Source organism: Anoplopoma fimbria, chromosome 17 (assembly GCF_027596085.1).
Source record: "Anoplopoma fimbria isolate UVic2021 breed Golden Eagle Sablefish chromosome 17, Afim_UVic_2022, whole genome shotgun sequence".
Taxonomy (NCBI): domain Eukaryota; kingdom Metazoa; phylum Chordata; class Actinopteri; order Perciformes; family Anoplopomatidae; genus Anoplopoma; species Anoplopoma fimbria.
In genome coordinates, this window is record NC_072465.1 from 12,272,045 (window position 1) to 12,299,192 (window position 27,148).

At 40.2% G+C, this 27,148-nt stretch overlaps 1 protein-coding gene across 1 annotated transcript in view; it reads right to left on the minus strand.

The window, feature by feature from the left end:
- Nucleotides 1-27,148, minus strand: part of ptprga (protein tyrosine phosphatase receptor type Ga) — a 428,569-nt gene that overhangs the window by 78,333 nt on the left and 323,088 nt on the right. Inside the window, exons 8-9 of the mRNA XM_054616971.1 lie at nucleotides 13,580-13,772; nucleotides 3,303-3,487 (exon numbers count right to left, since the gene is read on the minus strand). Of these exons, the coding sequence (XP_054472946.1) occupies nucleotides 3,303-3,487; nucleotides 13,580-13,772 (378 nt within the window). The remainder of the gene's footprint in view (nucleotides 1-3,302; nucleotides 3,488-13,579; nucleotides 13,773-27,148) is intronic.

A 27,148-nucleotide genomic window follows, 5' to 3' on the forward strand; every position in this document is an offset into this window, starting at 1 on the left:
TGGAAGGGTGAGTTTTAAAGAATACTTACTTAATACAACACACAATGCACACTGAGAGACTTGTTGGGAGAGCCTGCACTGTAAGACATGAGGGGACAAAATTATGTATTCCAAATTTATCCCAAGATAAAAACAAATTTCAGCGCAGCTACATTGAGCAGGCATATTTGTCTTGGCAGTCGGTGCAGGTTGATTTACAGTGTATTGTCCAAGCAAAAAACCTATATGAGACTACAAGGATGTATCCCACTGTGGCTCACAAGGAAACAGTAAAACAGATTATTATATTAAAAAAAATTCCCTTAGACAGCTTAAGCCTCATATTAGCTTCTATCAAATTGCAGAAAACATGCAGTTGCTCTTAAAAGGTATCCCTGCCTGTACAGCAGTCTGTGGTCCATATCAGGATCCAGGGGTTCGGTGGCCTGACGTTCTACTGCACTTCCCTCATCCAGGACTGGATCCCAATATGGTCGACGAACTGCTGCACGGGTCCTTCAGGGCTGCTACAACAAGCTAACTGTTAGCTAGCTACTGCCTGATTTACAAAAGGAAAAGTTAATATGAAAAAGGGAAAATTGGACTGGCTTAAATGGAATGGATTATTTAATAGCGGTGCACTAAAGTAGTTCAACATTTGCATGTTATATTTCTCTTCTCATATGCTACCATTGCTTTACTGCCAGTTCATCACATGCATACAGTGGTAGAGGATTGAAGATGATATTGAAGATGACATTTGGGAATCATCATTGGACATCCTCCTTTGGAGTGCCATTTATGTGTTTTGGCCAACCACAGATGGAGATCCCCACCTGAGAGAGGACAGCAGGACTACTCCTCTGCCCCCCACCTACACTTTCTTAAGTGTAGGTGGGGGGCAAAGGTGGACCCAGAGTAGAGGAGGTTGCTTGTCCTCTGTTCTGGGTCCGAATCCTCTCATACTGACGGATTTTATATTGTAATCCCTTTTAATTTGTCTTAACCGCAGACCGTATTTAAGGCATATAAGCAAAAACCAAATCAAAAACATCCACTGGCTTCGCGATGAGGACAGGGATAATGCAAAAATGCTAAGTGGTTTTCTGGTTTTCTGGTTTTAGGACTCATTCCTGCGGCACTCTGTCCATTCATTATTCAGCCATAGCCGCGGCTGCTGCTTGATTTCAGTGTTAGAGAGGCAGTGGACCAACATGGCTGGAAGTTAAAATAAACTCCACTGAAACTAACTTCACACATGGAATCCCTCACTGAGCTTGAAACCCAGTGGTGTGATGAGGCACACAGGGCTGTGGACATGAAATGTGAGCGGTGTGTGAGGAGGAACTGAAAGGATTCATTGTTCTGCTGTATCTCTGTGGAATATACCGCTGTACAAACACGGCTATCGACAGCTAAGAGTCAAAAAAGTCTGAACAGAGATGCTTCCTTTCATTTCTTTTCATACAAACCAGGCCAAGAAAGCACGTCAGACAAAGACTGCAAGTGTGTGTGTGACTGTGTGTGTGTGTGTCTGTGTGTCTGTGTAAGAAGCACATTTAAAGACGATTGAAAGAACTGAGCTTATTAGTTATGCACACATATTTGATATTAAGGAAATGTGCTCCATGCTGGTGATTTCCTATATGTAATACATGTACTGAGTGTGAATGTGATTTTAGATTTAAAGTTGTTGTTTATTAAAGCTGTTTCGCTGATGCTATACATGTTAATGAGTACCTATATACATTTGACAAGCTGACACTTATTGGTTTAAACTGTTTTATACTAAAAGATAAAGTTTTTATGAATCTGATTGTTTATTAGATTCTTTGGTAAGTGACATCCTTATTGTGATTTGAATTGCTAGATATAATTTGGAGGGAATTTAACTGCCTGGATTTTGATTACTGCCAATGACTTTTGCAATTGAGAACATCCAAAATTCTAGTACTGCAAAAAGCCATAGGGAGGATGTCATGGTTGGATTTATAGAGCTCAGCAGGGTTCACATCCTTTGTCCCAGGTTTAGGCTGATAAATGCAAACGGCACACAACTCTTCTCCAGAACACCACGCTTTGTTCCCCAAACATTTTCACCTTGCCTTCGTCCGTTCACTCCTCCCTTTCCAAAACAGTGGAAACACGGATCGCCCTTCTCAGAGGCCCTCCTCACCATAATACCACTACTTTAGGAGCAACAGATGTCAGACTGCAGGTAGTAGTTTGCACTCTGTGGCCCATAAGTGTGTCGGAGAGCTATGGTGGCCTTCAGGTAACATATAAAACATATTGACGTTATCTTACTAGAGTGCTTGGTTTGTCTGTTCTGGGCTACTGTAGAAACGTGGCGCTGCAACACGGTTAACTCTGTGAAGAGGACCAGCTCCCTATGTGGATATGACGGACTCTTTCTAAGCTAACGAAAACACATCCATTATAGCTTCAGGTGATTATACACTAATGGAGACATAGTTGTGAATATTATGTTCCATTCTGTCAATAGATCCCCCAAAATCCTACACACTGGCCCTTTAACTAAAGTTTCTATGGTTACATTAATTTTGATCGCTCCCAATGGTCTGGATTTGGCCACTAAAGCACTTGGTTAAGGATAGAGAAATATGGCGCTTTGAATAATATTGATCAAGTCAACACGTCCAGTCTTCTAAGATTTTAAGGGCACCATGTTTCTCTAACCTTTCATGAACATTAAAGCATTTTTCAGGCTTTAGTTGTCTGCGGTGGCTCTCCTTTGCAGGAGTCAGGTTGAGCTACTGTACTGATCAGCGACTCTTATAATGTATAAACTTTTCCACAGCAGTCTGCATCAACACAATACTGTTTAGCAGATAACGTCTCATATATAGGGAACATTTCAGAGCCTCTCAGCACCTGAATGCAGCACGAGTCAGTGTTGGCCTTTTCAAATAAGTCTGTGCTTTACAGCTGCTTTGCCATGCAACAACAAGGTAACTCAAAAATACTAAACAAGACATTTTAACACTGTTACATTCCCCGATTAAAGTTAAGGGGATGAGGGCACAACACCGCACGTAACGACACACACCAGGCTGGTCTCATCCAGCATTCATAGCTATTTGAAAATGATGGCACCCATACACATCATTTTTTGTTATGACTGCAGTCTAGCATTATGAGCAGCAGTCTCACCTTAGAGCCCCGTCCAACCCGTTTGATCCCTGACATTGAGACCCACTGTATGTTAAATGTGATGTCATTGTTTGATTCAGCACTTGATTCAGTATCCATTACATCAGGCTAAGCCTCCAACCACAAGCTCCAGTCTCTTCCAGTCTCACCAGTTTGTGTTTGGCGTCGGTGAGGTGCGTCTCCTCGTAGCTGTCGTCGTGGGTCGTCCAGCTGTAGGACACCAGGAAGTGGAGGATGGGCGGATGGTAGGTGACCTCTGGACGAGCCCAGCGCACCACCAAAGCACTGCTGTTCACATGCTGCACCTTCATGTTGATGGGAGCACTGCTGCATACTGGGAGGAGGATGGAGGAGGACGGAGGAAGAACGGAAGGAAGTATTGGTATGAAGGGAGAGTAAGGGAGGCAATGAAAATAAAAGGGGAGAATAGAAAAAGAGAGATAATTTAATGACAGAATACATCACCTCAGCTTATCTTACAAATACACTCAGGCAGAGAGAGGGAGAAAGGAAGAGAGAGAGAGAGAGAGAGAGAGAGAGAGAGAGAGAGAGAGGGAGATAGGAAAGGGGAGAGGGAGAGAGGGAAAGGGAGACAGAATAAGAGAAGGAGAGAGTGAGAGAGAGAGAGAGATAAAGGGACAGACAAAGAGAGAGAAGGAAAGAGCTAGAGAGACAGAGGAAGAGGGACTGGGAGTGTTATATGTGCGTGAGTTGTATTCATGATGTGTTATTAATATTGCTGTGAGACACTCTGAATCATCCAGACACACACACACAAACACACACACACACACACACACACACACACACACACACACACACACACACACACACACACACACACACACACACACACACATTTCATCTAAAGAGTCCAATAACACACAAGTTCATATATAGTCGCCTTCAGGCAAAGAGCACCCAAGCTACTCCGTCTTCAGATATCTGGCATTAGGAGACCTGAAGGCAAACACATAAACGCTGTATGTTTTATTGTGAATTTAACACTCTGGCATACTAACCCTCACTCATTCTGATGGCACCAGCCCTGCACTCGCTGCTACCGGCCACTAGATGTCTCTGTTTGACCAGTGAGACTTTCTGCTCAGCTGGAACATACTGCACTGCACATGGAGTATTTCAGATATTGAGCATTTTATAATTATTACTGTAAATTATTATTATACTGAATGGATGCTTTGACTGTTTACCTGATTCAAACACATGTAACAGACTCATTTCATTAGTTTGGCAACATTCAAGTCATACTCATGACTCATGAGTCTACCTTATGCAACATAAATACTGTTTTCATTGATTATTACAAGCTTTACTTCCATTTTGCTATTCTGCAACTTCTGTTAAGCTACCGTGAGTTAAACTTCACACTTTCACATTAAATGCCTTCTATCAACTCAAAGGGCGTTATCCCCGGTGGGATTTAATGTGACACATTTGCAGAAGGTTTTCAGCTCAGTTCACTGAGGGTGACTTAATCACCCCCAAAAAATGAAGAAAATAAAAAACTCAAATTTAACAGAGAATAAAATAAGGTTTTTAGGTCCTGTGAAACGAAAGATAGCGTGTTTTTATTTTCTGCACTGTGATGTATTCCCAAGTGAAGCACAATATTTGAGCAGTGCATTGTTAAAGGGATGTATATCAAATCCTTCACATTTGATTGGACCAAGAAACGTGGGCGGGCTTAGATTGTTGCACGATACAGAGCTACAGAGAACTGTAGCTCTACACACCTCTTTCGTCAAAGTTACTGATTTATTGATGAATTGATGTCATATTATTGGTTGAAATTAGTTGATATTTACTTAAACAATGTTTTCTTTTACAGGAAGAAAGATGATCAGATTTGATATAGATATAAGAGTTTCTTGTATGTATTTTTTGGCAAACATTTTTAAATTGGTGCAATATGATTGTGATCTAAAAGGTTAAGAAAGGCATTTTTTTTTTTTTTTTTTTTTTTTTTTTTTTTACTTATGGTGAGTATGATATACCTGACTTTGTTGAACTGATGGAGTAAGTGCTACAATAATATAAACTGAATTTATAGAACAGGTAATTCCACCTCCCTCAACGTTTTTACTACCGGCTTTATTAAGTCAAGCAACATAATTTGAATATCAGCTTTAATATGTATATAACATTAACAGTATTATTCTCGTTCCAAGCAGTGGCAGTAGTAGTCAGTCTTATACTTAGACTATTAATCCTGTTCCTGACACACACCACCTCTGATTTCCCATTGACATTTAAACAGAAATTCAGAATGATAAAACCAAATACAGTATGTTTTTCTTAGTGTTCAGACAAAAAAAAAGGAAAATCCCTTTTTGTGTCTCAGTCTGTTTTTTCATGGTTTGGTCGAGGCCCCTCAATTCCACTGGTGGAACTCTTAATGCTACAGAACACGATGATAGTTAACACATTATGAAGGTTAGGGAAGGCCCTTTCCTGTTTAAACGTGATATGCCCCCCATGCAAAGAAATGTTTTTGGTCTGCACAGAGCCCTGACCTCAACCCCATCCAACACTTTTGGGACAAACTGGAAAGCTGACTGTGAGCCACACCTCATCACCTGTCATCAGTGTTTGACCTCATGAATGCTCTAGTGGCTGAATGGGAGCAAGGCTGGTGCAAAAGCTTTCACAAGAGTGGAGGTTGTTCCAGCAGCAGATTACTGATGGAACGACACGTGTAACCACTCATATTGGTGGAATGTTTCCATGTCCACTTACTTTGGTCAGCCTATCTGTAGTGTCAACTGCATGTAAAGCAGCAGTTCAATACAGGACTCACTGTTGGAAAAGAGGGAGTAGCATATCCCCATCGAACAATGCACGTAATGATTATTCCAAACACTGTATCATATTATGCTAATGCAAGTAATTTGATGATGAACATGGGTTGATTGAGAATAGGGCTCACTTGCCTTGTGGAACCAAATTGATTAGCTTGCTCATAAAAAGCTGCAGTGGAGTTTTTCTATTCATAACCTGCAGTCGAGCCCCATGTGGCTTAGCATTACTAAAGCCATTAGTCACACACACACACACACACACACACACACACACACACACACACACACACACACACACACACACACACACACACACACACACACACACACACACACACACACACACACTCAGAGACGCACACAAAAGCCCACACCCACAAAAGCACACCCACACACACACAATAGCAGCAGACACACTCACAAAGTAGAACACACACACACAGAGAGACATTATTTGGAAGTCAAGCAGAGAATGACCTCTATGCAGGGCAAACGTATTGAACAGATTATATCAACCTGGGCCCAGTCGGCCATGCCGTGTGTGTTTGTGTGTTAGAAAGTTAGAACGCTAAAACCACTAACTGCAGTGCTAAAAGCATGTAGCAGTTAAATAAGGTAATAGGTTAGAGAAGTAGCCTACACAGTAACAAATCCTGGTAAACAGGAAGCCAACAGGAGGTTAACAGGAAGTCAACAGGAAGTCAAGTGGACAGGCCAGCTGAAGTCTTGGATGCACATGCTCCTAAGTGGCTCGGCTAGAGAAGGGCTCTAGTGCACTTTGTGTGCCATGAAACAGAAAAGGTTAAGATAAGCCCACAGAGACATTGTTTCGCCATTTGCGCTCAGTGGGCAACTTTCGTAAGATTGAATAGGGCGCCATCCTTGAAGGCGGTATCCAGCTCCTCTCTGTGTTGACCGGTGCCCTGTTTGCTTTATTTTGCTTACGTAGCTGTGTGCCAAATACTCTAATCTGTATCTGTTGTAAACCAAGAATATTATGGGTTGTATTTCTTTACATCAGCCTGCTTGTGAAAACCTTTTGCCCACCTGTCTAATTTATTCTGTAGCCAATGTTAAGTGCATCTCGGTACGTTTTTTAGCCTAGTGCTCAGCATGCTAATCATCTAAATATCCAAGTTCTAAATTGTTTAAATGAGGGCAACACCACTATAGTGCCAGAAAAACTTGACCATAAGACAACCAATCCACTGTGACCTAAATACCTACACTCAAGTCTGCCTCTTGAAAGTGGTTATTTTGGGACCACGCAGATTTTCTCTGGCAGTTAGCATTGCGATGGTTTTGGTGATTATTTTTTTTCAAAGCAAAACAATGGACCATAAGTCCTCTAGGTTACAATGAGCTTACTGGACACAACAGGCCCTTTTCCAAAATAGAAATGTTTACTTTTTATAGTATTTTTTAGCATTGTTAAAGGGTAACAGACCCGATAGAACAAAAGGCAAAGAAATACCTTTTATTTCTCTGTCTTTTCCATGATGTTGTCAGTCACATGGGATAACAATTCAGTGGTAAAAACATTCACATTTAGTGGACGCACACTGACGGTGAGGAATTGCCTCCATTGCAGTCTATTTAGTGGCTGTCGCCTGCAGCATTCTCACTCAATACTGGACCAATTTTCAAATTGTTATCCGCGTTAGTCACTTAGACACAAAAACATGAGATAATAGGGGTTTGAAAATACTAAAGTTGCCTTTAAACATTAGTGATAATAGCTGAGTTCCATTTAAGAGTAGTGGGTTATGCCAGTGTGCATGCTTTCTTACTGGTATGGGACCCTTAAACAGAACAGAGCCATCGTTAATGTTTTTAGTTACACATCAGCTTTTTCTTATCTGACAAGTTATATGTCTGTCCCTAGGAAGGTGTATTGGGCCTGAACAACTCAGACATACAGAATGCAAACTCACTCCTAGCAACGCCGAGGTTACAAAGTAATTTATGCTTTCCCCATATGTGAGGGTTTTGAGCGTCTGCGCCGCCAAAGTGACATCACCCTTAAGACCCTTTGTTGAGGTTGTCGCCCGTGTGTACTCATCCAACATATTTCCACTATGCAGATGTGGATGGGCAGAGAAATTAGGAGCTTTAAGAAGCTTTGAGAATGTTGGTTTGCTGCGAGGAGAAACCTTCAGAGAGTATAGAAGATGTCAACGTTTCCTCATCACGATTTCATGACGGCTCATGTCCGTGTGACCGTCCTTGTGGTCTTTAAGACCTTTCAAACAGAAATCTGCAGAGCCGTTAGTTGCACTTTTCTCACTTTTAGGCTAGATTTTGTGCTTAAGTATACTAACTACCCCAGGGCTCTCTTTGGTGGGTTTCAGCATTCATTGTTTTGTTTTTTTAAACGGGAACAGAATTAGCCAAAATGCCTGGACAGATGTTACAAAGCCATCCTAAAAAAGAATATGAAAGGATGCACAGAGATGAAATTAATCATCTTAATCAGAATATCGAGAACATTTCATTTTCATTTCATTCATTTAAATTTAAGTAACAGGTACTAATATGAAAGGAAACTTTTGTCTACATGATGTGGTCTTCTCACCTCCATGTCAGGGGTGTGTATATATATATATTGTTACAACTCATATTCCCTTCATGTGACACATCAGAAAGGATTTTGTAGCCCTCTGTGTGTGGCAGGGTGATGAAGAGACCCTCTCACGGCTTACATCAAAGATAAGCGGGCCATCTAACACACACACACACACACACACACACACACACACACACACACACACACACACACACACACACACACACACACACACACACACACACACACACACACACACACACACACTCACAAGGGAGAGGTCTGGATGGCAGTGAGTGATGGAGACTATAGGGCCCAATCAGACCCAAACACAACAGAACATGTGAAAAGGGGCTGTCTGACACAGGTAGACGCACATAGGGCATCCCTCTCTCTCTCTCTCTCTCTCCCTCTCTCTCTCTCCCCCTCTCTCCCTCTCTCTCTCTCTCTCTCTCTCTCTCTCATACGTCTCTGAGAGGCCATTTGGAGGAGGAAAGGACATCTTTGGCCCTGCAGCGTGTTGACCACAGTTGATGGATGACCGGGTCTTGATTGTGGGTCGGTCTGCAGGCTTCTGCAGTTGAAAGGGATTGGGTGGGAATCAGTCACAGTACTATACAGTCCTGGCTGCTGTTACACATAAGTATCAGCTTTAATGGTCATAGATACATTCATACATACATCCATGAAATTTCCCTTCTGCATTTAACCCTCCCTGAGGAGTAGTGGGCTGCTAAGAAGCACCCGGGGAGCGACATGCACCAACGGGATCTGTAGTAAAGGGACTGGTGCCAAATACTGCTTTAAACTGTTATTAGACGTTTAGGTTAAAATGTATGGAGTTCATGAACAGCCAAACCCCTTTGTACGGCTAAAGCACAGTTTGGAAGGACTAGTTTGCCACTTTTGATTCTTTTTTCCCCATTCTTCATTACCCCTGAGGTGCCCTTAAGCAGGACATAAAAATGGCATCTATAACTTCTAATATTGAGCACTGTGCAAGGCAGTCATCCAACAATGACGTTAAGAAGGAAGTGAAAAGCGAAGGAAGATGGTTGCTTCAAACTGTGTACCAGCGCTGCGTCCCCAGGTATCAACACTGAGTGAATGAGCCAAAACTCTGAAAATAAGAGCAAGGTTGTAGAAAACAAATGTCTTCTGATGTAAAAAATATAAATGCTGCTCTATGTTAAGTTTACATCTATTCCCTGTCCAACTATATGCAGTACATCTCATTGGCCTGCTGTGAATCTATAACACTGTTATTGTTTTATAACAGGCAACGGCTCAATGGCACGAAGGACTCTAAATGGAGTAGCACTCAGACTACCACTTTCATTCCTCACTTGCTACTTGATACAGTACTTGTGCCTTTTTGTAAAACTGTTATTAGTGCACTTCTACAAATAATGCAGGGACATAATTCAGCTCTTGGACATCTTCACCTTGACTTAAAACAAAACAGACACAAACAAGTGTGCAGAGAGGTAAACAATAAGTACATTCAGATTGCAAGTTAGCGTCTCTTCTTTTTTTAGTGAAGGCAATTTGAATATTTCACACATTTTTATCTGAAATGAATGGGGCAAAGAATATATGTATCTTTAATGTGCAGTGTAATGTTACTTGAATTAAATAAATAGAATAAATAATTCTGCAGGCAGTCTTCAGTCTTTTAGGGGGCCAGAGGATGCCCAGCACCACAAGTGTAAGAGTGTGTATGTGTGAATGTGTGTTCATCATTGACACACATGGTGGCTGCATTCTTTAGAGTGAGTATAGTATACACTAAAATTAAGTATCTATATTGCTTTAAACTACTTTACTATATGTTTGTTGTTACTTGAGCTGATTTCAAGGCATGAAGCAAACTTCAGCATTCGTTCTAAATATAAAAAGTGTTGCAGTGCAAAAATGGAAGAGTGAAAGCTACGTGTTGTGGTTCTATGGTAGGTTGTTTCAGGAAGGTTTCTTAGCAGAGGCTTTTGACCGGCGATTGTCAAGATGCATGTTTTGTCTGTCATTGATTTGAACGACAGCATCTTAGGGAAAATGTGCATTGCCTTACATTAGCTAGGTTGGCTAGTCTCCCCAGCAAACACTTCTATATATATCACAATGTTAATGGTAATGCGAGTTGACTTTCTTTTATACAGCATCTTTCTAGTCTTCCGAACACTCTGTACACTACATGCCAACATTCACCCAGTCACACACACATTCATACAGACATATGCACATGTGTGCTTGGAATCTAAGTAACCCCATTAAATAGAATATTTAACTATAACCCCTCACCCTAATCCTTTTATAAGGGCAGACGCTCCAGAAGGCCTCCATGACACTTTATGATCATGCTTGGAAGAACACGTAATGTTTACTGATGCTTTGTTTCACGTCTCATAAACAGTAAAGATGTAAGTGCAAGGATACAAAATAATTATTATTTGACTTGTTGTCTAACATCCATAAACATAACTTGTGCTCATTCTCTGCTTATTTTTGGCTCCATTAGAGGTGGTGCAACAAGTCTTACATAATTTATGATGATGTATAATTTATTTATCTCACTTATCTTTTGAGTTTCCTAACTTGTTACTTAATGTCAGCACTTAAAATACTTGAAAATGCAAATTGACCTACTTAAGTCCACAATTTAAACTCAAGCTTCATAACAGTCCTTGTCAGACAACCTCTAATATAAATGCCATTACATATTTGTGCATGTAATTATTAAAATTGTATGTTTTGAAAAATTCATTACAGATGTGTTTGATGTTACCTTGCTCATGTACTGGGAGGCTCTTCTGATATAATCATGCAGTCAGTAATTAAGCAACTTGAGAAGGGGCAGAGGTCACTTTGCTTATGCTTTAAAAACTATTCATCTCAATGCAAACGTTTTTTTTCAAGTGTTAGACAATATTTTTCAATAGGAAGCAGAGCCACAAAGATCCTTGTTAGCAAAAGTCAAAAAGGCCGACCTGGACAAAACGCTTTTGCTGTATTCTGTCAGTCGAGGAGTTTGGCCCTGGGTTCAGGGACAGAGGATGTTGTTTGTGTACAGATTGTAAAGCCCTCTGAGGAAAATTTGTAATTCGTGATTTTGGGCTAAACAAAATAAATTGAATTGAATTGAATTGAATTGAATTGAATTGAATTGAATTGAATTGAATTGAATTGAATTGAATTGAATCATTTCAACTTTTGTCTTTGACTGAACTATTATAATCTATTTCAAAAGGAACTGAAATGTGTTTGTTTGCTGTCTGAGTCAGATGAAAAGATGAATCAATCAATCTCAGCCCAGTACAGTTATCTGTCCAGAATGTGGTCTAGCTTTGCTAATGGAAACAGGGGGAAACCATTAGCCCTTAACTCAACGTTAAATATATAAACATATCCTAAAAGTGTGTTATTTATAGAAAGCAGGAGGATGCTGTTCAGGCTGAGCTTCGGCAGAAGGGAATAAACAGAAAGTAAGAAAATTACTCATGCAATTCATCTGCTGCTGTATAGGTCTTGTGCAGATTTTCATTTTACAACAGCACCTGTGTGTTGTGTGTGGGCATCATGTTACAGGCCAGGTGAGCACTCACATACATACACAGATCTCCATCCTAAGCCCACTCAGCTGTGGCTATCTTTTAACATCTCTGATTCTCCTCTTTTCTTTTCTCCTCCTCCTCCTCATCTGCCTCTTTGAATCTCCTATGCCAGCCTTATAGATCTGCTAACAGCAAACATGTCCCACTGCAGAGCTCAAGGACATTCTGCAAGAGTATGCAAGCACACTGTGCCAGAAGAGAGCACACACACATATACAGTACGGTATGTGTGTGTGTGTGTGTGTGTGTGTGTGTGTGTGTGTGTGTGTGTGTGTGTGTGTGTGTGTGTGTGTGTGTGTGTGTGTGTGTGTGTGTGTGTGTGTGTACATCTAGGTGATGCTCCTCTCTCCTAGTCGACCATATGGAAGTGTGTATGAAGGGAGGGAGGGGGCATATCCTGCTAGGACAGTTGACACAGCACAGATGCTATGCCACACGCGAGCACTTACAAATACACAGAGAAACACACACATATGCACACATACACACACACACACACACACACATACACATGCACACTGCCCAATGTGTGCTGTTGTTTGAGCGTAATGAGGCAGGAGTGGGAGGGCGGCTGGTGTGCCTCCCACTGCCTTATGCTAGGGGAGTTGCCCAGCTCGCTGGTGAAATGACAGAGAGCTCGCCCAGAACACACACACACACACACACACACACACACACACACACACACACACACACACACACACACACACACACACACACACACACACACACACACACACACACACACACACACACACACACACACACACAGGAGAGGACAATCAGTTTCCTCTGGGTACATGAGCAACACTGAATATCCTCATTTATTAACATTAGGAAATGTCACAATCCAGGAATAATGTGAGAATATTGGAACAGTTTAGAAAGAAACAAGAGGGAACCTAAATGGTGCTGTGTAGATCAGTGAGTGGTGGAGGAAGTTAAACATATTTCCCAGGTCAAATTTAATAATGAATAAAGCGAACAATTTACAGTCTTAAAAACAGTAATGTATGTGAGTTCAAGATATTCTTTTTTATAAAATTTAAACTTTATGTGTATGTGTTCTTCCATCTAGAACTCAAAATATCCAATAAATCTAAATTTCAGATTAAGAAGATTAAATTTGTCTAATAATTATTTCAAATCAGCACATTTCCATCATGATCAAGTAACTAAATAACTATTTTAAATAGCTAGAGGCAGCAATATTTCTGATTTGAAAGACTTTAACATTGACACGGCTAAGTGTTTCCTCTATAGCTGTATAGCTTGAAGAGTAAAAATATAAGCTAAAATTTGGTTGACAAGGGAAAAAACTAACCAAGCAATTGATAATATTTTAGATCAGTGTTGGTGCAGATTTGTCCAGTGTCTTGATCAAAGCGTCGTTATGTATGGACACCACCTTCTTTATTAACTAGTACCAGTACCTTTGGATGCCTCGGTGCCGTACGGCCCGCTGCTGCTATCAGTCAAGTCGGGCAGCCAGGCGTCTTTGACCGCTGACTTGAAGACATGGCGGTTGTCCAAGCTCTGAATGGGCCTGAAGTTGCTGCGCAGATACTCTACCGACTTAACATGGTCCTGCTGCTCCGTGGTGAAGATCGAGTAGAACGCTTCCAACTGGTGCCGGCGGGAAGAGCGAGCATGGCAGAGACAGGGATGGAGAGAAAAGAGTGAACAAAAGGGGAGTTAGTGCGAAGCAGAGCTCACATCCTGTGGTGATTTTGACTTGGGATTTTTGTGTCCATCAAACAGCAGTAAGAACTACTTTCAGTAACTCCACAAAATATACAATATTTGGCATGCATGCAACGCAGACAGCTAATTGAAATACAAGATAAGATTACAGTTTAATGATCCCCATGAGGAAACTGGGTCACTGCTTCAGCAAAGCAAAGGCTTTACAGAAAAATAATAAGAACACATGTCCAATAATCCCAACATATGACGAACCTTGCCGGAAATGTTGTTTTTTCTTGCTGTGACTCAAATGAGAGGATGTATAGCAATCTCACAACTGTAGGTTAAATGTAAATAAATAAATAAATAAATAAAAATAAATAAATAAATAAATAAATAAAGACTACTTTGGGGTTTTAGGGAGAGTTATGTAGGTGAAGGAAGACACTGCTCCCTGCTTTTGTTTACCAATATAAAGTTTGTACATTTCTGTTTGACTAACAAATTAGAAACAAAGTGTTATGTAGTGAGTTTGCTTTTGGGCATTTTTCAACTGGCCCCACTACTTTTCCCCAGATTTCAGTTTTCCTGCTAGGCTAAACTAAGCTAAATGTTGTACTATTCCTTTAATAAAGTGCATCTGTCAAGTCCAAAATTTGACATAATGTTAAGATAAAACAAAACACACAAGAAAACTTTGAGGTTAAAACCAGAACGTCCAAAGCCAATGTTTCTCCCATCATTAGAATCCAGAAACATATCAGGAATACAGTCTATGTCACTGCAGAAGTTCAGTACAAGCATAATGGAATGACATATGGATATAACAATGACACAGAGATTCATATTGAACTGAATCTAACAATCTAATAAGATGCATTTTTTCATGTTCAGATATTTCAGAAAATTCTAATGAGCAACTTCCAAAGCAAGTCACTTTTACCAGCTTTAAACCAGACAATTCATCACAGGGAAGAGGAAAAGTCAAATCCCTGATCCAGACTGGAGGGAGAAGTGGCTTTCAACCCAAAGGTCTCATACCAGAGGAGACCTTTGAATCTGTCAACTGCCAACCCTTCAACCAGACCTGTTACTTCAAAAACATGAACTTTCAGTAAGTGTGGGTCCTTGTGGCCTGCATCTGTGAAGTGCTGTCCCTTGGGATAATAGTGGTTTTGGAGTTTGGAGTGATGCATATTCATGTTCATGTTCTGCCAGTCTGTCTTTCAGGCTGTGGCACAAAGCAACCACAGACGCACTGCAAAAGGCACTACAAATAGTGTTAGAGTTGGCTAAGTCCTTGAAATAGTCAGTGTTTTGATAAACACATTGAAATAAAGAGTTTTGACAAGTAATGTTGTCATATTATTTGCAGAAACGGCATCTGAAAGAGCCCATGCCAAGGTAGTCATAAAAGCTAAATCTAGTTGCCAAACTCTGACAGACGCGTGATGAATGGTGAATCAGAAATATCCAAAGAACACTGGTTGTTTCTTGGTACCAACTGTGGCCCAATGCTTCTTCAAGTGCTGCTCAAACTGGCCCAAATGCCCAAAACCTGCTCAAATATAGCAAAGATGTATGGGCCAAAGCTGTTTTACATTGGATTTGGCTGAATGCTGAATTTGGTAAACCAGGATGTACCTCTGAAAGGAAGTTTGTTGATACAAGAAATAATATGTACACAGTAGTTGCTTTGGTTGGTGAAACTGTTCCCAAAGATGTATTAATATGTATTTAGCTGCCATGTTCATCAAGCTGTGAACATTTTGTACTGCCTCGAGTTGATGTTGAAGTTGGCCTCTTCCTGCATGTTGCCATTTGTCAAATGCGTGCTGTGTGGCAAGACGTGCGACCAGACATGGATTTGCACTGTGTGACTGAAGTGTCATCTCTCTGTCTGTGTTGGCAGATGGATTCTCTGTACAATGTGTTTGGAAGCAATGCACACAGACAAACAGCTTGTGTGCGAGCGAGTGTTGGAGAAGGGAGGGGGCGTTGAGGTAAATGTCTCAGTGAGGAGATGCCTGAGCAGTGCAAATTATATCTATGTCCTGTACGACATTCTGGTGCTCTGAAATAGAAGCAAAAAAAGAAGCTAAACTACAGCAGAATATGGTGTGAATACATTTTTAAGGGATTGTCCTTGATTTTCTATTGTAAATTGGATTTAACAAGTGACTGTCCTCCAACGTCAGGGCTCAATAGTAATGATTACAGCTGAAGTGAGAATTTCAATGATCCTGAAAACAAGTGTTTAGTTGGCTAGTGTAGAGGATGTGGCCAAGTTCCAGATTAATGTACTCAAATCTACATTAAAAATGATGACTAACTTTAGTCTTTGTTGTTATTTGATAACCGCAAATTAATGAAACAATTTGCATAGAGGAAAGAAAATATTGACTCAGGCAAGTAGAATTCAAACCCACTTGGACAAGTGAAAAAATTAAACATTACTTTTGAATGCTGCGACCTACTATTAACACTTTTGTGAGAAAAGAAAGAATGAACCTGAGAACAAAGCAGAGAATTACAAACCACTGAGGAAGTTTGATTAAAGTAAAATGACTGTTTATAGCCTAAAGAGAAAATCAAATTAAATCTTGCAACTTAAAAGTGTTGAACAAAAAACAGCGTTTAGATAAAAATGACAAATCACTTCCCTAAGCGGCTCTAGCAGTTTTACTTTGAATCAGACAGTTTGGAATCCTTTGGGGAACATGAATATCCCACTCTTAGGCCCCACCTCTTTATAGGGAAAAATAACAGCAGAGGAGGAAGTTTGCCAGCCCCCCCTCCCACATCCCCAAAGGTGCTGCTAAATAAATGTAAAACACCAATAAAACATCAGCCTGCCAGCGTTGGTGACCAGCTTAAGGGGTGACTTTTGGAGATGATGAAAGTCAAATCTGAGAGTCAAAGCAAAGGATTAATTAGAAAAAGCCAGAGTCTGATTCGCCTGTTTACGGAGCCGTGGTAAACCCTCAGGGTTTAGGGTGGACAAAGACTGAAAATGGAGGTAACGCTGCACAACTGCAGCAATAGACACAGATCCATGCACAGCTCTATAGCTGGCTCCTTTGTGTAAGGCTTTTAAGAGTAGCTTTGTTGTGAACTGCTGATTTATCTTTAGCCCATTCTGCCTTCTTTAGATAGAAGGTTACATTTCCCATCGTGCCTTTGTAAAGCTTTGGAAACATACAGGGATTTGTTTTTGCTTTCAAATGAAGGATTGGGGGCTTCAGTTCCCCGTCGGAAATGTTTGTCTGACAGCAAGGTAGAGAGGTGAAAATATTCTAAATATAGTGTACACTCACACTGATATTGATTCTTTTAGGGGTCTAAATAGGTTTTACTGCTGTCCCCGTCCACAACAGTACATTACTCTGCTCCCGTGCTGGTAATCCTTTCTGCCTCTACAAACCGGGGCTGAGCCGACCGCCTCTCCTGAAGGTAATACCTCACACAGACCCATTTCAAAAATCTTTCCCTTTTCCCTCAGGTCATGAGGGAGTGTAAGTAATGCATGTACAATGTCCTAAAAAGTTTGCTAAACCAAACTCAAAGTGTGAAATCATCAGTGCCTCTAAATGTGGTTACGTTTGAGATTAAGAACCTAATTTTTCAGAATGCTAAGAACTGTTTGGCTTTACTGTTTGTTGACTTGCGCTGAAGACATCATTTGTGTATGTGTGTGTGTGTGTGTGTGTGAATGATTACTATTTTTGGCCTGCCTCCAATCTGTGTTTCTCCTCCCGCAGTGGACTGCAGTAGTACATGAGGCTGAGAGCTCTGGATCAAACACTGACATACACATTACAGTGCAGCCTCACACCAGGCCATGTTGTAACTCCCATCTTCACATCGGCCTCCAGCCTGAGTTGAAATCACCACACCAGAGCATGAATCCTTGGTCACAGCAGAAATTAACAGAGTGACGCTCCTCTGATGGCATAGATTACAAGCAGCTTGTATTTGTTGCTATGGGTAACAAGATAATCTATCACACAGGGACAAAGCAGTTTTTCTCTGCATTAATTGAACACTGACAAAGTTGAGTTGTAATTCTGATCCCCAAAGAGTCTTGGGGCGGTTTTTGCTCTTGTCACATTTTTTACTCTGTGGCCTGGATTTTCACTACAATATACAAGTCCTGCATCTCTATGGAAACAACACAACCATGGCTAGAAGTAGAGATAACTCAAACATGTCTTTGGTGCAGTATAACACAGTCACCATGCCATTAATCATAAGTATAAAAAAAAAGAACTCAAATCATTTCTGTATTCATTTATATTTTACAAAAATTGGAGATCAGTGGAATTAATATATCAGAACCATTTTCGAGAATCTACACGTGTTACCAATGTTGGGAAAAAAATGGAGGCTCCAAGTGCTATATATATATATCTATTGTGTCACAGCGTGACCTCAGTACTCCTGCCCTCTGGTGGTTTTGCAGGTTATGGGGGTGTGTCCTCCTAGAGCTGACCTGCCTGTGTCATCACCTGCAAACAATCACCTCCATTATCAAGCCAATCAGGATCCCTATTTAAGCCTCAGTCCCCCTCAAGTATTTGCCAGATTGTCTTGTGTTCTCACCAAGCTCTCCAGCATTGTTCCAAGCCTACCATTTTTCCAAGCCTTGTTGACCTGTCAGTGACTTTTGCTCTTTTCCCTAGACGACGCCAATTTTTGACAAGCCCTTGCTTGTACCTCTGCCTACCTGCCTGACCTTTTGGATTTTGACCTTGGACTGCTCTCTGCCTTAGCCTCTGCCCCTTTGCCACTTTTGGTATTTTGGCCTTCCACTGTTTTGCCTCTGCCTGATCCTTGTTTCATTTTTATTTTGCCATTAAAGCTCACCAAAGAGACATATTCTGTGTCCGCTTCTGAGTCCTTCCAAGGTGCCTGACATATTGAACTATTTACATTTGTCTTCAGCAGCCTGTAGTTCAGTCCAAGTTTCACTTGAGAGACGTGAGGAATAAAATGTTAAGGATGAAATATCATAATTTTAAGCTTCATTTTGGCTGCCTTTTCCGACGGAAGTGTTCTTAACCGATGATATGTTCATGGACCATCGTAAAGATGATATTTGACGTTTATGACACTTTTTACAGCTTTTGGCTGTCATTAACGCTGTAGTTTGGCAATTGTCTGAGGAAAACATGCTTTTCAATTCCACCGGCAGGGTTTCGGGTTCAGAGGGTTATAGACAATGAATAAGGCCTGTGCTCATGTCTTCTAAAGCCATGAAAATATTAGAAACTGTATTTGCATTTCTTTAGATACAAAAACAAAACAAATTCATGTTGATGTGTTCCTGTGACTTGTGACAGTCATTTTTGAAAAATCTATAGATCAATGTTGTGGACAGGATTGATCAGTCTCACTGCAGCTTCATATGGAATTGTTGGAAATCCTGCAGAAGAGGGCATATGCAGGCTTGAACAAACTTTTTGCCTAGACCTGTGCTTGCCGTGGTATCCAGTCGGCACTGATCTGGTGATTATAAATCTAGGCTACCAAATGGTAAACCCTAACATAATCATTATTCTTCGCACTGTTTTGAATTGATTACACTGATAAAAATGAAGTGTTAAGGGGATTGGGCTGAATAGTTTTCTACTTCTCTAATGATTGGGTGGGTTGGGATCAGTGGACCGACCCACAGGCTTAGGTAGTCAGCTATCTGAACTGTACATTTGACTTGTGTAGCAATTATCTCCTGCTGTATCCACAGCTTTAACAAGAAGAAGTCTGCCACAATCATGCTTTTCCCACTCTGCCTCCATCCCTGCATTTCCATTCTCCATCCATCTACCAGATGCCCTCTGATCTTTGCTGCCCACCTGCTCACCTGCTTCCTCTTTCCCTCATCAGCCCTGCAGTATATACCTGGCCGTTCTACATGCCTTTGCCTTCCAGCCAAAGGTGCTGTCCCTGCACCTAATCTGTTCCTGATTTTCTTTGTTGTCCGTTCCTGTGTTTTGATCTGATCAGACTTCCATCCTGTTGTCAACCTGTTAACATATTCCTGACCTTCGCTTTGAGGAAATGATGCACATTGTGTCTGCGTTTGAGTCCTCTACCGTTTGCTGGATGTGACAGGGTAATAGGGTAAAATTGGTAAAAAATAAATTCGAGTTTTTAACTTGTTTGGGTTATAGAGGTGTACGTATGTGTGTTCATCTTTAACCATTTGGTACAGGATGCATGGTTTAGCATAAGTGATAGATGTTCACTTAGTACGCACTTAGTACACCACATAATAAGTCTGGACCTAGCCTAGTACAGTCTAATTGGGTCGACAACTTAGAATGTGTCTAAGATCAATTCTATAGTGCTAGAGCTTTGGCAGTGGGACTGTTGTTGTCTTTAAGCTCAAATAAGCACAGGACTTTCGTCCAGGAGAGTGCTGTACATTTCTCACGAAAAGCTCAAAGTGAACGTTGACAATTGGTCACATGAATCGTTAGCGTCGTTTAATGTGAGTCACCTGCGGTAGTCACATGCGTAGTCAAGATAACGTCAACCACACTCTATTCCTTAACATAAGTAAGGGGTTTGTTGCCTAACCTAACTTCTTGTGAATTTTTATTTTTAAAGATGCTATGCATGTATCAAGCATTCATTAATATGCGGTCACTGAGACGTGCAAAACTGGCGCTAGAGGGGCAAGTAGAGCATCTTAGCGTGGAGCTTATTGCCACCGACTAAGCTTCTTCACTTGATGCATTGGTGTGAGAATATGATGTCTGTTACAGTATTTGAGCCTCTCTAACATTTAATGACATTCCTTCACATCTGCATCAGTCAGTCTGTTTGTCCTCATAAACAGGCACAAGCTGCAGTTGTACTGGAATGCTTCCTGGAAGTGGACCAGTCCAGACAGTTGACTGAGCATTAACTGAGCTGAGATGACATGAATGTGAAAAGCTCAAATCGTACTGTTGGGTCTCATGGTTAATTAATGTTCATTTTACATAAAGTGTATTACACGGACAGGGGGCAATGGACAATTTATTATTTCCTTTTATTTTCTAGAGTATGCAGTCTAGAGCCTTTCTGGCAATATGCCACCATTGGATTATTCTAATCTTTATAAAAATAATTATGACCAAAGAGCCACCTTTAAAATGTAAATGTTCACATGTTTATAAATAAAGGAGAAAAATACAGATGTGCGTACTGTATGGTGGATTTTGTGTAAAGTAACACCCCTATTATGTTATTTATCTCCTGTTTAAACTGCACTCCAATGACTAAATCTATGTGCAAATAGGACCTGCCTAACATTGAAACATAATCATTAAGATGCTCTTCAAACAACTGTTAAATGTATCTTAGATGTCTTAAAACATTTTTTTGTTCTACCATATTTAGCTCAGATTCAATCTATATGCATAGATTTATATAAGCATGCAAATCACCAAATGAATGCTTACTGAGGAGCTAGTTTTACAATCTAGAAATGCTAAATCTTCTGACAGACCTCGAGGAGAAAAAGAAACCCATATGGCTGCATCTTAGCTGCTTTCTGGAAATTTTGGCTCATTTGCACACAATGCCAGATGGGAAATTATAAAAAATTCCCACATGGAATTGCTACTAGGGGCTGATCTCAACAGTACTTCCCAGTTGGCAGCTCATAATCAGGGTAAATGCATCGTGAGACCAGCGCGGCATAAGCCATCTTAGGTTGGTAACATCTGAGAAGCAGTCTTCCTCTCTCCCACACTTACTCCCACACTCTCTCACACACATACACACACAGACACACACGTCAGGCGCACAAATACAAGTGTGGCAAGTCCACATGACTGTTTGAAAGGAAGGCATTTTGGGTGAGTTGTTGTGTAAGAACCTGAGCATCGATCCACTCTAAAAGCAGGCCCAAAGCAACGGCTGTCACTCCCGCTGACCTACTTCAACTATCATCCAAAACAAAAGACTAGCAGAGAGAGCGACGAGAAATAAAATACAAAGAGGCAGGGAGAGACAATAACTAGAGTCACCATCTGTGTTAATTCTCTTCCCAACCTCCTCCTTTTATCTTTCTCCATAATGTTTTCTCTGGAGAGTCGCACAGCGAGAAAGAGAGGGGAAACAAAAGGACTTCAAAAGAGGCTTTTAAACATTTTGAGATAGACTGGCTAATGGTCAGGAAGGATGGATGATGCCCCCATCACTCGCTTCCTTTTTGACTCATGATTCATTTCCCAGTTTTTATATTCCGTTGTTCTTTGCATAATTTCCTGTGTGTTGAATTTGAGTTCTTGCTTTTTATTATTTGCTATTAAGAATAGTTAGGTGTCATACATGTATTTTGTGAGGTCACAGTGGCTTTTGACTACAACATTTGAATCAGTTCATCTTTGAGTACCGGTTGTAGTTTGTGCCAAAAAGAAGTTCCCTCCAGTCATTCCGGAGATACCGCGTTCACGAGAATGGACCCGACTTTTGTACAGTCGTAGCAACGGACGGACAGATAATCGGAAAACATAATGAGGGCAAAGTTGGATTAAAATAACTATTATATGATATCACACGGTAGCCTCTGTGTCACGTGGAATTAATCATCAGACTATAATATGCAGAGCCACGATGAATCGTCTGAAAGAAGAGACACCACCACAAATAAAAAAGAAACTTTTGTGTCATTTTAAAGCTAATTTTAATTATTTGACCAACTGCCTTTTATCATTTGTGCAACAAAGCAAGGGGAAACCTCTACGGAGCAAGAAAGATGCAGAAAAAAGCTAGTTCATCCTTTTGTTTCTAGTCGTCTTGACCACTGTAACGCTCGCAAAGCATTTAGAATGCTGCTGCCAGGGTTTCAACAAATCTAAAATGAGTGATCATATAGCACCTGTTTAACACAAGCTACACTGGCTACCTGTATCTGTTAGAATTGATAGAACAGAATTCCTTCTGTTAGTGTTAGTCTGTTAGTAAGGCACTAAATGGCCTCACTCCCTTTTATATCACAGACTGCCTATTGTTTAAAGCTAAGATCCTCCACAGCTGCTCCTTTTTTACTGTTGCCAAAGTCGACACATAAACATAATTCTTGAATGAATTTCATTCGAGAATATATATATATATAGGCAGAGCATTCGTGCCATTGATTGTGTTAAGAGACGAGACTTCTGTTCCCTGTGTTTAGCTTTTAGCCTCTTCCCAGGCAACAGATGCACCACTCTAAAGCAGAGGATGTTGCATTTTAGGATTTTTCCTGATAACTACATGATGGTACTACGGAGGCTATGGAGATACTGATTGGTCAGCTTGAGCTGCATGTGTTTTGTCATGCCTGTGGAGACTATCAGCAATAGGCAAGATAAAGTGAAACTACTGCAATCCACTGTGCAATACTAAAAATGATTCTGTCTGTATATATAATATTTTAGTTATTGTGGATTTTTAACGTTTTTCTTTCTTATTTATTATTCTTTACTGTTTTCACTTATTTACTTATTTATACTACTTGTTTTGATCTTGTTTTTACTTATGCCTTTTGTTTGCACTGTCCTCTCTGCTGCTGTAATCCTGAAAATGTCCCCGCTGCGGGACTAATAAAGTATTATCTTATCTTATCTTTTCTTTTCTTAATAATCAGCTCCTCCTAGAGCGTAGCAGCAGGGTAAGGACACGTTGGTACTAAAGTCCTGAAGTGCATTAACTAGAGTTGCAGCCTGCTCTCTTCATCTCTGCCTTTCTTTTGTTTTCTTTGTAATCCACCACTGGCTCACCCAGAAAACCCTGACTTCTGCCCCTGTGCTGTCATGGTGGGCCTCGACAGAGAGGAACACATGCTGGCTCTGTCCTAATTCAGGCTCTGCCTCTTTTGAAGGACCTGAGCCACAAAGGTGGGTCCATTATAGGACTGATAGCTCAGCTGAACTTGCACCTCCTTTGAGACGGTCAATCCACACAGTCCACATTTAAAAACAGCATTATAAGGCCTGCTAACAAACCTGGTCTGACCTTCATTACTCTCAACCAAATCAGAGCCGATTGAGATTAAGTTATGTTTAGCAATATTCTATTACTCAAATGAACTCAAAAGGCCTCAGCCTTCCTTGATGGATTTATAAGTGACAGTGTTATATTTGCTCAATTCATTTGCACCAAGGACAGGTGAGGTAGGAAAATAAATACTGCTCAGTCCTGTGGTAACTGTTTGTTTGTAGTTCGTTCTAGACTGCGCAGGATTTGTGAAAATTCAGTTAGGCTGCAGAATGTTGAAAAAAAGTGTAACATCGTTAGATGTTGCTGAATAAATAGCATATATAAAGGAATTATGTATCTATTACCTAACTGACCCAGATCTAGCTCTTAGAAATTAAAATATAGCTTCAGAAAGAATACATACAACCAACATCTTCAAACATAGCTTCATCACATAGCTGAAAAAGATTGAATACAGTGCTGGAATAACATGTAGCAAGTATGAAATGTGTTATTGTCCAATTATGTCTGCTATGATCACTATGAACTCAGAGAACCATGACTGAAAGGCCTAGCAACCTCTTTCAGTGTTCTCAGTGTTGCTTCATTTGTTGCTGAATGAACTACAAAAGATTGAAACAACTTCATTTACATGAATTCTTGACTTTTTGCTCTGAAACTCAAATTAAGTTTAGCTGCAGTATGTTTGTCTTAATGTTGTTGCCATGTGTCATACACTTGACTAAAGTCTGGGAATGAGGAATGGATTTTATTTTTTAGGGTCAGAAAAAACTTCTGTTTTCCTCAAAGTACCAGTGTGCAGTAGAGGGTTCATGTCAATGGTGCGTGCGTGGGCATAGTAGGGATGGAAGCAATTATGTTATTGTCGCAAGAGTTTCTTGTGCTTGAGCTGGAGACCTTATGATAATTAAATCCTACAAAGTCTATACACCTCACACGTAACGGGTCTTTCCACTGACATACAGATACATTTTATACTGGCAGCAGCCAGAGAGGAGCTCTTACTGAACGACTGAGGACAAACTCACTGGATGACAGGTAAACTGGGGTTAGAGCTCAACTGTAGTCAATCCCTAGAACTGTGCAAAGTTACAACAATAACTCTTTCATATCCCTATACAAAAACAGAATACATGTTAATCAAATACACGGTTTTGTTGCGGATTCACACTGCTGTTGGCACAGAAAAAGGGAGTTGATCTGAAGGAAAATGTAGAAACTGAGTTGGAGAATAAGATGGAAACAGATAGGATGGAAACTTTGCAGAGCAGTCTGGTTCCCGACTCATCAGTCTTTTCAACATCTCCTCACTGCTTGCTTACATTGATCTGCTCTTATAACTTCAAGGTGGAGAAGCTTCATCCACATTCAGCTTGATCCAGTGTTCTTTAGACTGGGTAAGGAAGATGCAATCCTTTTCTAAACAAACACAGGATTTTCTGTTCCATTTCAAATGACAACTCATATCTCAGTTTATCCCCATGTAGTCTGCATTTTAATATCACATGAAACTACAGATGACTCTCCATGAAAATGATGGTCTGGGTGGTTTGACATCTTTTTAGTTATTCAGATAAAAAAAATTGAAAATTACAGTCATTCTCACTAAATGTTTTAGCCTTCCTATTCATAAAACTAACAGATTATTTGCAAGAAAATAAAAATGTTAGACTTCATAGCAGATCTCCTGTGTTTGTATACAGTAATTATGTAGGTTTAGTGAAAGATCAGTTACACATACATAACAACATATTATGTAATTTAGTTTTGGGGTTTACCTGCCTCTAATATAAGCCTGCTTCTAATAAAGGCCTGGTACACTCGACAGCTGAGGTAATTAATTGAGATGATTATTCACATTACTTTACTACTGTATCTAATTACCTGCCACTGAACATGAAAATATCTAAGTAAGTTGTGGAACATTGGGAATTGAACCCGGGCCCCTCTTGCTGTGAGGCGACAGTGCTAACCACTGCACCACCGTGCAGCCTATTCTGATTGTAATTATTATTTATTTTATTTTTTGCTGCTCAAAGGGCTTCATGCAAGAAGGTACATATTTGTGTTTGTATGTAGGAATTGTTCTTAATTTCTTAGTACCCATTGATTCCTGGCATTCATCATTCTCTTAGGTAATAGAAAATGTTACGTGGTTGAGAGCGCACTCACCAAGATAAGAAAAAACATCTTATTTTCATAGTCTGCTATTGTTTTCACAGTCCAATAATTGGTTGTCCAACGCAACGAAACACACGTTTTAATTTTGAGAAACATAAAAACAATTATGGTATCATATAATCAAATTTAGATTTGTTTATGTTTTAGAGTATTTATAAGGGTTGAATTATTATAAAATATACTATTGGTCCCTTGATCCCAATTTAAAACCCTTGGATTTGATTGCATGCACTGAGCTTCTGAATGACTTACACGGCACAACACCTGTCCTTATATAGTGTTTGTCAATGATAATTAACAATCAGCCACACGCCTCCAATTAATGATCAAGTGGGATTAATCACTTAGCACACCTGGCAAAAGCATCTGGGGTTGCTTTCTATTACTTATTTTCTTAGCAGAAAATATAAGAAAAATTCTTGCTTTGTAATTTACAGCAAGACAAAAGAAAATGCAGTAACAAAACAACAACAGGATGACAGGAATATTGAATAATGGCCAGTAAGCAAAATTTAGTGATAAGAGAACAAGGTGGACGAGAGGAATGTTGCAACACAAAATGCAACATCAACAATCCATTCAGTGATCTCATCTGACTGTCAGGTCACTTTGACAATTTAGCGTCCAATTGAATCTGGCCTTCCTTTTTTTGCCCTGAGGGATCAGTCACAGCAGCATTTAAATAGCCGCAATAAGCCACTTTATTAGTGGGGCATTTGTGTAGTGCTTTTATGTGAAGTTCAACTTTGGTGAGCTTTTCACAGAAATGTTGGGGACATGGACCAACATGGAAGAAGCTATTATTTCAGCTGTTATATAATAACACAGATAACTTTTTTTCTCCTTGTATCCATTTGGAAACTTTACGGATATTTACAGAGTGGAAGCAGTTGAATTTAACATGACCTTAAATAGGTGAGGTGATGGACAGCTTGTCATCCTGCAGATAAAGCCAGGTCATCACATGAAAAACCAGCAGTAACATCTCACGTCTATTTAGACGAAAATAGACTGGAAGTGGAATAAACCAAATAGATGCAAATGAGTTTAAACTTGTTCAATGTGTATAAGAATGTATCCATGATATTCTTACATTTTAATGAAGAAAAAATCAGGATACATGAGTGTGGTTACTTTAAGGCTGTCTATTAGTACTA